This window comes from Pelophylax lessonae (assembly GCF_965119305.1).
Source record: "Pelophylax lessonae genome assembly, chromosome: 1".
Classification (NCBI taxonomy): Eukaryota; Metazoa; Chordata; class Amphibia; order Anura; family Ranidae; genus Pelophylax; species Pelophylax lessonae.
In genome coordinates this window covers 434,749,875-434,763,022 of record NC_138768.1, presented here as the reverse complement: position 1 = coordinate 434,763,022, position 13,148 = coordinate 434,749,875, and the positions used below count along the sequence as shown (strand labels likewise).

General features: G+C 45.2%; 1 protein-coding gene across 2 annotated transcripts in view; it reads right to left on the bottom strand.

Annotated features, from left to right (window-relative positions):
• ECPAS (Ecm29 proteasome adaptor and scaffold) overlaps positions 1-13,148 on the bottom strand; it is a 230,229-nt gene that overhangs the window by 97,744 nt on the left and 119,337 nt on the right. For both annotated transcript variants that reach the window (XM_082267213.1, XM_082267214.1), the window contains one exon: positions 3,405-3,506. In XM_082267213.1, coding sequence (XP_082123339.1) covers positions 3,405-3,506 — 102 coding nt within the window. The remainder of the gene's footprint in view (positions 1-3,404; positions 3,507-13,148) is intronic.

The window sequence follows — 13,148 nt, the reverse complement described above, 5'->3', positions numbered from 1 at the left end:
ATCCAAGTCTCCCAAAAGCATGTGGGAAAAGGTGTTCTGGTTTGATAAAACCAAGGTTGAACTTTTTGGCCATAATTCCAAAAGATATGTTTAGTGCAAAAACAACACTGCACATCACCAAAAGAACACCATACCCACAGTGAAGCATGGTGGTGGCAGCATCATGCTTTGGGGCTGTTTTTTTTTCAGTTGGAACAGGGGCCTTAGTCAAGGTAGAACAGTTCTAAATACCAGTCAACATTTGCACAAAACCTTCAGGCTTCTGCTAGAAAGCTGAATCTGAAGAGGAACTTCATCGTTCAGCAAGGAAACGACCCAAAGCCCGACCCATCCAATTTAACAAAGGAATGGCTTCACCAGAAGAAAATTAAAGTTTTGGAATGGCCCAGCCAGAGCCCAGACTTGAATCGGACTGAAAATCTGTGGGGTGATCTGAAGAGGGCTGTGCACAGGAGATGCCCTCGCAATCTGACAGATTTTAATTTTTTTTTTCAAAGAAGAGTGGGCAAATATTTCCAAGTCAAAATGTGCCATGCTAACAGACTCATACCCAAAAAGACAGTGCTGTAATAAAATCAAAAGGTGCTTTAACAAAGTATTAGTTTAAGGGTGTGCATACTTATGCAAACATATTAGTTTAGTTTTTTATTTTTACTTCCCTCCACCTAAAACATTTTAGTTTGCTGTTCAACTGAGTTGTACAGTTTATAGGTCACATTAAAGGTGGAAAAAGTTCTGAAATGATTTATCTTTATCTACTTTTTTTACATCACAGAAACCTGACATTTTGACAGGTGTATAGACTTTTTATATCCACCCTATGATCGGTTAGGACACAAGCCATTTGATGGGTTGACAGTTCAGTTGAGAGCACAAGCAACTGTGACAGTTATCATTGACAGCATGCCTTAAATGTAATGGTTTGGGGAAACAGGTAAATTGATGTTTTTTCTGGGACCCTTTAGCATAACTGGGAACCAATCTCAATTTATTTAGATGCTTTGGAGGCCAGAGGAGAGACCTGGGGTCAGAAAAGAACCCAGATTTCTCCACATAGAGAACCTGTCACAGCTCATGCTATCACAAGGGATGTTGGTCATCCCTTATGATGGCAATAAAGTAAAAAAAAAAAAAAAAAAAAAGACAGGGTAAAAAAATAAAATAATAGAAAGAAAGATAAAAAAGATAAAAAAGATTAAAGCATCCCCATTCCCCAGTGTTCACGTATGTACGTAAAGTACAAAAGTTTTAGTTAAGTGTAAAAAAAATGCTGTAAAGCAAGAATGCTTTCAAAAAAATATATGTATATTTTTTTTGTCAGTAAAATTATTTTTATTGATATCACAATACACAACAAAGCGTAAACAACAGAAAAACATATACCAGAGTGTTTACATAACATAATGATACAACTTGAATGTACATACAGTATGCATGTACACGGTGTGCCATACACTCAGCTCAGCAAATAAGGTCATTGTTATTGAATAACTATGCAATATGCCATGTATCTCCAGGTCAAGTGGAGCTACTTCCAGGTACTGGACAGAATGTATGACTCCGAGCGCCCTATCAGGGCAAGAGACAGTTTAAGACTAATTCTACTGGGGCCATGCCTGATGTATCCAGCCACAAGTGCCAGAGTTTTCTCAAGTTTACCAAAGCACCCTCTGTGCTACCAGATAAGTCTTAGGGTGTCACCCATCTAAGATACCCATTCCTCAACCATAGGCGGGTCAGTGGAGATCCAATGTCTCAAGATTAGTCTGCGGGCCTGAAACAGGGCTCTTGCTATGGCCTGCTTAGTGGTTTCATCAGCTTGGTGGATCATTCAGAACGTCGACTACACCCTGCTTGGGATCCTCATTCACGGTGACCTGAAAGATCCTATTAATAGTCTCTAGAGCATCCCTTCAGTATATGTGCAGTTTTGGACATCTCCAGACCATCTTTATGAGGTCCCCATGGTCTCTACAGCATCTAGAGCAGATAGGGGCCCCCGTGGTCTCTACAGCATCTAGAGCAGATAGGGGCCCCCGTGGTCTCTACAGCATCTAGAGCAGATAGGGGCCCCCGTGGTCTCTACAGCATCTAGAGCAGATAGGGCTATCTCTGAGACCCATCTTGAACAATTTTGCTGGAGTGTGATGTACCCTCAGAAGTAAATACAACCGAGAGAGGCGATGAGCCACATTCAGAGAGCACAGTTTGACCGCAGAAAGGGCCTCCTCGCATTGCTCATCCTCAAAGGCAAAAGTATATTTAATGGTTTATTTTTACCAATTCAATAAAATGCAAAATGAGCGAACAGGAGAAAAATCAAAATTAAATAACTGGTGTGACTACCATTTGGCTTCAAACCAGCATTAATTCTTACAGTCACATGTTTTGGACACTTGCACAATATCGGATTAAACACATTATTGTTTAATCCTACAAAAGTCAATAAGTCATTAACTGAAACAGAAACAGCTGTGTAAGAAGCTAAAAAACCGGGTGAGGAACAGCCAAACTCTGCTACTAAGATGAGGTTGTGGAAGACCGTTTCATTTCACAGGTCATACACCATGGAAAGACTGAGCACAGCAAAAAGACCCACGGTAAGTTACACTGCATCAGCAAGGTCTCTCCAGGGCAAAGATTTCAAAGCAGACTGAGGTTCCAAGATGTGCTGTTCAAGTTCTTTTGAAGCACAAAAAAGTGGGAAATTTTGAGGACCCTAGACGTAGTGGTCAGCCAGGAAACAATGCAGCAGATGAAAGACACATCACACTTCCTTCTGTTTAACATTGGAAGATGTCCAGTAGTGCCATCAGCACAGAACTGGTGGAAACCAGTGGGAACACCTATCTACTGTCTGGAGACGTCTTGCCAGAAGTGCCCCAAAATTAGAGTCAATTGCAGAAATATAGTGTCCCAACACTGGAATCAATGGTACATTATAGTGCCTCAACACTGGGGTCATTAGAAGGAATATAGTGCTCCAGCCTTGGTGTTGGTGGTTATAAAACAGTGTCCCAACATTGGTATCAGTAGTAGGAATCTTGTGCTCCAGCATTGGTGTCAGTCGGAGGAATGGTGCCCCATTATTGGTGTTCATTGGCACTTACCAATGTGTAGACTCCATGTCCCATCCCACTTTTCGGCTATACACACACCACTGGGCATGATGCTTCCTGGCATAGATTGCTGCTAAACTGCTCAAAGCACATACTTCTATCCAGCGTGTAATGAAAAAGCCAGAGCAGGGAGTAATTGGCACGGAAGCCATAGTTTGGGGACCACTGTCTAAGGCCATGAGCCATATTTTTTCCAGTGGCTAATGGGCAAATGTTAGCAATTCACTTTTAAAAAGATGCAAAGAACTGGGGAAGTTAACACAAATATAGAACTCAACAACTTACTTCCACTGACTCCATTAATCCTTGCAACAACATCTTCTGATGAGGGAACCTTCCATCCCCAACAGGAAAGTAGCCCAGTGTCTTTATTGCTCGTTCTTTGGCCTGAGAAAAAAATAAAAATAAACCATGAACAAACAAAAAAAATATGCAAAAAGACGGCACAGAGGAAGGCCTGATTAATAAAATATTCTACAAGTGCTAACAAAAAGCTGAACAATGGTATCTGAGAGGGGAATCTAAAGCTGCCCATAGACGGTACAATTTTCTTTTTTGCAACCACGGAACTCCTATTATACTTCTTAGGGCTAGTTCACACCACGTGCGTTCAAGTGCTGTTTTTCAGTATCCAAAACCCATAGAAAGTAAGTTACATGGTTTTTGGTTTTCAATGGCATAGTTTACACCTGTGCTTTTAGTTTCAGTGCGTTCCAGTAAAAAAGTAGAACATGTTGCATTTTTCCTGCACAGAAACGCGGTAAACTGCATCAAAAATGCACCAGATTGTACCTGCAGGCATCTAAAACGCACTAGACCCAGTACAGAGGGGGGAACAAGAAAAAAAAGCATCCTGAAACGCGTCAAAAATGTGCATGCAGAAGCGCATCTGAAGCAGATCTGGAGGATGTTTTTGTGGTGTGAACTAGCCCTTAAACTTTGATTGTCATACATTTTATCTACAATCACCCTAACTAAGGAGCCTTTTCACCACTTTTTTAATTACATACATTTTCTATTGTATATCTTTTCCACCCTTTGGATTCAAATTTAAAATGTGTTATATTTTACCTAGTGCACTGTACACCTTTTCCTGACCAAGTGGCCACGAAATGCATTGATGGCATATTAACCTGTTTTTATGACCAATAAATGCCAACCTTTCTGAAAAACCCACTTTGAAGCACCTTTTTGTTTAATGGGCGCCTCTGCTGACCACACATTGGTTCCATTTTGGTGCCTTATCCTTTGTAACAATAATAGAAATTAGATTCAGTGACTATTCACACTAATCTCAAGATATACACTCATCGGCCACTGTATCAGGTACACCTATTGAATTGCTTGGTAACACAAATTGCTAATCAGCCAATCACATGACAGTAACTCAATGCATTTAGGCATCTAGAGGTAGTGAAGACGACTTGCTGATGTTCAAACTGAGCATCAGAATGGGGAAGAAAGGGGATATAAGTGACTTTAAAACGTGGCTTAGTTGTTTATGCCAGATGGGGTCTGAGTATTTCAAAAACTGCTGATCTACTGAGATTTTAAACACACAACCAACTCTAGCATTTACAGAGAATGATCCGAAAAAGAAAAAATATCCAGTGAGCGGCAGTTGTGTGGGTGAAAATGCATTGTTGCTGTCAGAGGAGAATGGGAAATGGGTTTGAGATGATAGAAAGGCAACAGTTGCTCAAATAACCACTCGTTACTGTTAACTTCATGTACAAGGGATATAGTTGTTTAATATACTGCCATCTTGTGGTCATTTCGGTTACTGCATCTTTTTCAGTATTCCCTCCTATTCTATGATGTATTTCCCCTTCCTGTCTAGTTTGGTTGGATTTCCCCTTCCTGTTCAGTTTGTGTGGAGGTGAAATAAAGGACGGAGTGCAGAACCACGTCGTGTCTGTGGATTAATTTACATGGTAGCAGAGGATGGTTTCCAACTATAGAGTACCGCCTAAGTTTGACGAAGCCAGACCATACGAGTGCTGGAAGAATGAAATTAATATTTGGAAACTTGTTACGGATCTGGACAAGAAGAAGCAGGCACTCGCGGTTGTGTTGGGGCTTGAGGGGCGAGCCAGAGAGACCGCTTTGGAGATACCTGCGAGCGATCTAAACGAGGACAATGGTATGGAAACTTTGATAGCTAAGCTGGACTCTGTATTTTTGAGAGAAGAAAAAGACCGGGCTTATGAAGCGTACTCTCATTTCGACTCGATTTCTAAAGACAGCGAGGTGTCCATGACAGACTACATCATAGACTTTGAGCAGAGATACAACCGCATGAAGAGGTACACCATGACCTTGCCTGATGCTGTGTTAGCATTTAAACTACTGGACACGGCTTGTCTTGAAGAAAAGAGTAGGCAACTAGCACTTACAGCGTGCACGGATTTAACATTTGCATCCATGAAGTCAGCGTTAAAACGGATTTTCGGAGGAAAAACCAGTGGAGTGAGCGGAGGCAGTGAGACTCAAGATGCAGCGTTTTTCACGGAGCAGAGGCCACCGGGTAAATTCAAACGGAACAGCCAGTCACAGAGCAGACAGTGGCAACCACAGCAAGGTACTAACCCACTCGACAAATATGGTAAGCGATCAAAATGCGCAATTTGTCAGAGCACATACCATTGGGCCAAAGACTGTCCTCATCGGAGAAATGAAGTAAAGCTAGCAGAAGATGAAAATGTTGAGGAATGTAACATTACACTGTTTACAAAAGTTATGACGGACTCTGAGATTTTCCTAACTGAATCACTGGGATCAGCTATCATTGACACAGCATGCACACGTACTGTCTGTGGTGAAAAGTGGCTGGATAGTTACATGAAAGACCTGAGACAAAGCCAAATAAACAAACTGATGCAAACAGAATCTTCAAGCTGCAGACCTTTCAGATTTGGTGATGGTCAGGTGGTACACTCCAACAGAAAGGTAAAGCTTCCCGCTAAGATCGGACCAACAAAATGTCACATTGAAACGGAAGTTGTTCCTGTTGATATTCCTTTATTGCTGAGCAAAATGGCTCTAAAGAGAGCGGGAACTGTCTTAGACATGGAGAATGACAAAGTTGTCATGTTCAAGCAACCAGTGCCTCTTGAGCTCACTAGTTCGGGACACTACTGTGTTGACATTAGAGATGGTAATACTGAAGTGGACACCAATGTAAGTGAAGTCCTTGTCATCACAGCAGCGATGTCTACAAAAGAGAAGCGTAAAGTCCTTTTGAAGCTTCACAAGCAGTTTGGCCATGCCTCTGCAGACCGGCTGCAAAGGCTTATCCTCAGCTCTGGAAATACTGACAAAGACTGTCCAGTTATTCTGCAAGAGATCATCCGTGACTGTGAGGTATGTCAAAGATACAGCAGGACCAAGCCCAGGCCTGCTGTGGGTTTGCCTTTAGCCTCAGAGTATAATGAGACGGTGGCAATGGACTTACATGAGCTGGAACCTGGCATATGGTACCTCCACATCATCGACCATTTCACACGCTTCAGCGCTGGAAACATTGTGAGAACAAAGAAAGCATCTGAGATCGTCAACTCTTTCATTCACTCGTGGATAAGTGTTCATGGTGCCCCAAAACGGATTTACACTGACAACGGTGGTGAGTTCAACAATGAGGAGATAAGAGAGATGGCAGAAAAATTCAACATCGAGATGAAGACCACAGCGGCAACGGGCTGCTGGAGAGACACAACATGACTCTGACTGAGATCCTCCTGAAGGTGAAAAGGGAAAATGGGTGTGGCTGGCAGATTGCTCTAGATTGGGCTCTAATGGCCAAAAACAGTATGATCAATGTGCATGGTTATAGTTCACACCAGCTGGTGTTTGGTCACAATCCTAATCTTCCCTCCGTTTTGGTTAATGAGCTGCCTGCTCTAGAAGGCACTTCTATGAGTACTAGAGTAGGACAGCACCTAGCAGCATTGCATGCTTCCAGAAGAGCATTCACAGAGGTGGAATGCTCAGAAAGAATAAAAAGAGCTTTACGAAAGCAGCTCAGGCCTACAGATGAAAAGTATGAGACAGGAGACCGAGTGTACTACAAACGAGCAGACAGTACAGAGTGGAAAGGTCCTGCTGTAGTTATCGGTCAAGATGGCTCTGTAGTGTTTGTCAGACATGGTGGTATCCTTGTTAGAGCACACCAGTCCAGACTGAATAAAGTTAATGCACAGGATAAGGATACACCTGTACTACCTGATATCACTGAAAATAGTAAAGAAAATGTAATCCACACTGATGGGTCAGAGAATTCAGATGATGAAATGAGTGCCAATAGCGAAGTGCAAATCCCTGAAAACACAGAAACTGACGATAGAGAAGATGTGAGACAAACTAATACTACTAATACAGGGGGTTCCACGGGTGTCCAACTGAGAAAAGGTCAGACAGTGACATTTACAAACATATATGATGGTGCTGAACACACTGCCAGAGTCTTAGGCAGAGCAGGGAAAGCAAGAGGGCAATATAGAAACTGGTACAATGTGCAGTATCTAGAACCAAATGGCAGCGAGGGTCAAAAGGAAGCTTTAGACATGTCAAAAGTTGACGATCTTCTCACTGGGTGTGAAAACACCGATGATGATGTACTTATCACCAAAGACATTTCTTTTGATGCTGCTAAACAACAAGAGATTGAAAACTGGCAAATTAATAATGTTTACGAAGTAGTCACAGACAAAGGTCAAAAATGTATCTCTACTAGATGGGTCTGTACGTTAAAGGAAACTTCTAGTGGTGTTGTTCCCAAAGCCCGTCTTGTGGCGAGAGGTTTTGAAGAGGCCAATATGCATGAACTACAGAAAGATTCTCCCACATGTGCATCAGAGTCACTCAGGCTGCTGTTAGCTGTTATTTGTCAAAATAAATGGCAAGTGAACTCTATGGATATTAAGTCTGCTTTTTTGCAGGGAATGGAACTCTCAAGAGACATTTACATTCGTCCCCCTCCAGAAGCGAGCGTGGACAATGTGTTGTGGAAACTAAAGAAATGTGTGTATGGACTTGCAGATGCTTCCCTCTACTGGTACAACAAGGTCAAAGAACTCATGCTGAACAGTGGGGGTAAAATGTCACGGGTTGATCCTGCAGTGTTTTATTGGCAGAATGAGCAGTCTGAGGTGACAGGAGTACTGGCATGCCATGTGGATGATTTTTTTTGGGCAGGTTCAGAGCATTTTGTAACTAATGTCATCCCTGTGCTTAAATCTGCATTTCACGTGGGTCGTGAAGAGTGTGAGAGTTTTTCATATGTGGGGATGAACATTGCTACTGTGGGTGGTGTAGTGCAGGTGCATCAGCACAGTTATATTGAAAACCTACAACCAATTCATTTGCAGGCAACACGTGCTGTACAGAGAGAGGCCCCACTGAATGAGAAAGAAAGAGAACAACTCAGATCCAAAATAGGACAGGTTCTGTGGGTTGCTAAACAAACAAGACCAGATGTTATGTTTGACACATGTAGCCTAGCATCCAACATTAAGAATGCTACTGTTCAGTCCATACATGAAGTGAACAAAGTGATCCGTAAACTTAAGTCAGAGAAGGTAACACTTAAGTTTCAATACTTGGGTAACAGTGAGGATTTGAGTTTGGTAGTATTCAGTGATGCTTCACTGGGCAATCTTCCAGATGGAGGTACACAGGGTGGGGCTCTAATTGCTCTCATGGAAAAATCAGGAAAGTTCTCCCCACTGTTTTGGCAATCTAAAAAAATTAGACGTGTGGTAAGAAGCACACTGGCAGGAGAAACCCTTGCCATGTCAGATGGTATTGACAATGCTATGTTCTTGGCTATGCTCTACTCTGAACTCACTACTGGTAAAGCTGATCTTAATGCTCTTCCTCTTATCTGTGTTACTGATAACCATTCCCTGTTTGACGCTCTTAAGTCTACAAAACAGGTCACAGAGAAGAGACTAAGATTAGAAATAAGCGGTGTCAAAGAGCTCATACATGCTAATAAAATCAAAGAAGTGCGTTGGTCAACAGCCAAGTCACAACTTGCTGACTGTTTGACGAAAAAAGGTGCTTCCTCTCTTATGCTTCTTAAAGCGCTGTATGAGGGTGTATGGAAACTGTAAAATCTGGTCCATTGAGCATATATCTTGGTATTTTTTTGTTTGTTTAAATACACACACTTACTTGAATGTTCTGAAAATCATTTTTGTGTGACAATGTTTTATGTCAAACTCACCCGTTCTTTTTATCTTAAGAAGAGAGTGAGATTGTTAACTTCATGTACAAGGGATATAGTTGTTTAATATACTGCCATCTTGTGGTCATTTCGGTTACTGCATCTTTTTCAGTATTCCCTCCTATTCTATGATGTATTTCCCCTTCCTGTCTAGTTTGGTTGGATTTCCCCTTCCTGTTCAGTTTGTGTGGAGGTGAAATAAAGGACGGAGTGCAGAACCACGTCGTGTCTGTGGATTAATTTACAGTTACAATCACGGTATCCAGAATACCATCTCTGAACGCACAACACATTGAACCTTGAAGCAGATGGGCTTACAGCAGCAGAAGACCACTCCAGGTGCCACTCTTGTCAGCTAAGGAAACTGAGGCTACAATTCGCACATGCTCACCAAAACTGGGACAATAGAAGACAGAAAAAAAACGGAATTTTTGTAAAATCTTACCTGTAAAATTCCTTTCTCTGAGTCCTCCGACAGTCGCCGCCTCCTCCAAGTCATCACTGTTGGGTATTGACTTCCCATCCGCAGGAATAGCTAGGCATATAGACTTAGTCCAAAGACAAAATGCATTAGCATATACACACCCATGGGGGCTGTCCCATCTGGTCAATACCCCCCCTGCATCACCACTCACAACTCAGTTTGGTAGCATAGCAGTAGGTAATAAGAACCCCAAAAGAGGGGCGGGGGCGGCGACTGTCGGAGGACTCAGAAAAAGGAATTTTACAGGTAAGATTTACAAAAATTCAGTTTTCTCTTACGTCCTCCGACAGTCGCCGCCTCCTCTAAGTCATCACTGTTGGGATGTCCCAAAGCAGTATAGACATGAGGGGTGGGAGACGCAACCGTAGAAAAGGCAACGCAGTACCCACATCAGAGAAAGGAATCTTACATGCACCGTAAGAGAACCAACTGGGCAACAGAAAAAAAACAATGCTCAATAGGAGCAACAGCCCAAGCAAATGCCAACAGCCAGGGACCCAGAAAAAAATTGAAGAGTCCATCATGGCACTGCCGCACTGAGAACTTTGCGGCCAAAAGAAGCATCAGCTGATGCCAGAACATCTACTTTGTAGAATTTGGAAAAGGTGTGCACCGACGACCAAGTCGCCGCCTTGCACACCTGGGCCACCGAAGCCCGATGCCAATAGGCCCAGGATGCACTCAAAGACCTGGTAGAGTGCGCCTTAACAGGGAAGGGCGGAACCCGTTCCGTCAAGGCGTAAGCCTGCTCAATGGTCTGTCTGATCCATTTGGCAATAGTTGCTGCGGACGCAGCCATGCCCTTCCGAGATCCCTCAGGAAGGACAAATAGGGAATCAGTCTTCCGAAAGGATTCCGTAGACGACAGGTAAACCTTGATCGCCTGACAACATCCAAGGAATGTAAGGCAATCTCCTTTGGATGTTCAGGCTTCGTACAAAGTGAAGGCAGGACAATGTCCTCATTAGGGTGGAATTCAGAGATCACCTTGGGAAGGAAGGATGGGGGTGGTCGCAAAACCACCTTATCCTTGTGAATTATCAAGTAAGGGGAGCGGCAAGACAACGCCGCCAGCTCCAACACTCTGCGAGCCGAAGTGATCGCCACCAGAAAGGCAACCTTTTTCGACAGCAGAGGCAACGATATCTCCCTGATGTTTTCAAAAGGAGCATGCTGTAACACGGACAGAACCAAGTTCAAGTCCCATGGAGGTAAAGGCTCCTTCCTGGGAGGAGCCAAATGCCGCACACCTTGAATGAAGGTGCGCACCAAGGAATGAGATGCAACAGGGCGCTGGAAAAGGACAGCCAGTGCAGACACCTGGCCCTTTATCGTGGCCAGCGCCAGGCGCTGATCCACTCCAGACTGGAGGAAAGCCAAGATTCTCGACACCGAGTAAGAACGAGGGGAGAACCCCCTGGACTCACACCAGGCGAAATAGGCTTTCCAGGTACGGTAATAGATCTTACCAGAGGAAGATTTCCTAGCCTTGATTAGGGTAGGGATAACCTCAGGGGAAAGACCCTTGTCCTTCAAGACACGGGTCTCAACAGCCAGGCCTTTAAAGCCAGCGACTGTAAAGCAGGTTGGAAGATCGGACCTTGAGACAGGAGATCTTCCCGCAGAGGCAGGCGCCACGAAGGCGCCACTGCCAGGTGAACAACGTCGGCGTATCAGGACCGGCGAGGCCAGTCCGGCGCCACCAAAATCACCATGTGCGGTTCCGAGACCAATCTGCAAAGGAACCGGGATAGTAACTGAATCGGAGGAAAGGCGTACAGACGATACTGATGCCAAGGGGCCACCAAAGCATCCGAGGCGTCCGCCAACGGATCGCGCGTTCTTGCCACAAACCTCCCCACCTTTCGATTTAGCCGGGATGCGAACAGATCCACGTCTGGGGATCCCCACCTCGCACACAGCATCTGAAAGACCTCCGGGTGTAGGGACCATTCCCCCTGGTCCAGGGTCTGGCGGCTCAGATAGTCGGCCTGACAATTTTCCACACACGGAATGTGAACTGCTGAGATCGCCGGGACATGAGTCTCGGCCCAAGACAGAATGTCGGTCACCTCTCGTGTCGCTCGAGCACTTCTGGTGCCCCCCTGGTGGTTGATGTAAGCCACCGCGGTAGCATTGTCCGTCTGTACGCGAACAGGCAGGCCCCGGAGACGGTCCGACCACTGGAAGAGACAGAGTTTTATCGCTCGTAATTCCAGCACATTTATCGGGACAGAGGACTCCTCCTCCGACCAAGTGCCCTGGGCAGACAGGTTGCCCAGGACTCCACCCCAACCCGACAGGCTGGCGTCCATGGTAACCACTGTCCACACCAACGGACGGAAGGACTTGCCTTCCGCCACCGACGGGGACTGGATCCACCATAGAAGAGCAAATCTAGTCTGGCGACTCAAGGAGACATCCAGATCCAAGGACTGAGGTAGTCTGTCCCACCTGGCCAGGATCTCCATCTGGAGAGCCCGCGTGTGGAACTGGGCAAAGGGAATCGCCTCGAAGGCCGACACCATCAACCCCAGGCCCCGCATACAGGTCCTGAGTGACAAGGACGGATTGTCCCTGAGGGACCTGAGTTCGTCCCGCAAAGTCTGGAGCTTGTCCTCCGGCAAGAACACCTTTGCCTGAGCAGAGTCCAGAATAATTCCCAGATAGGGAAGGCGAAGCGATGGAGACAATGCCGATTTTTGAACGTTTATAGTCCATCCGAACTCCTGGAGCGTCTGTACCGTGACGGACAGTTCGCGCACAAGGTCCTGGCTGGCACGCGATCCCAGAAACAGATCGTCCAGGTACCCCAGGACCGCAATGCCCTGGGCCCGCAGCAAGCCCAGAACCGGCGCCAACACCTTGGTAAACACCCTTGGTGCCGAAGCGAGACCGAAAGGTAACGCCACAAACTGGTAGTGGTCCTCTGCGATAGCAAACCGAAGGTACCGCTGATGACCCTCGAAAATGGGGATGTGCAGGTACGCATCCTTCAGATCTATCAAAGCCAGGAATTCCCCTGGACTCAAGGAGGCCACAACCGAACGGAGAGACTCCATTCGAAACTTCCGAACACGCACGAAGCGGTTCAGCGCTTTGAGGTCCAGAATAGGACGCACTTTGCCCTCCTTCCTGGGCACAGTGAACAGATTCAAATAAAACCCCCGAAACCTGTCCCGATGAGGCACCGGGACCAACCACTCCCTGAGCAGACGCCCCGGAAGCAGATGAAGATTGGAGGGAAAGAATCTGTCCGCCGGCCGGGAAAGGAATTCGATCTTGTAACCTGATCGAACGATTTCCTGAACCCACCTGT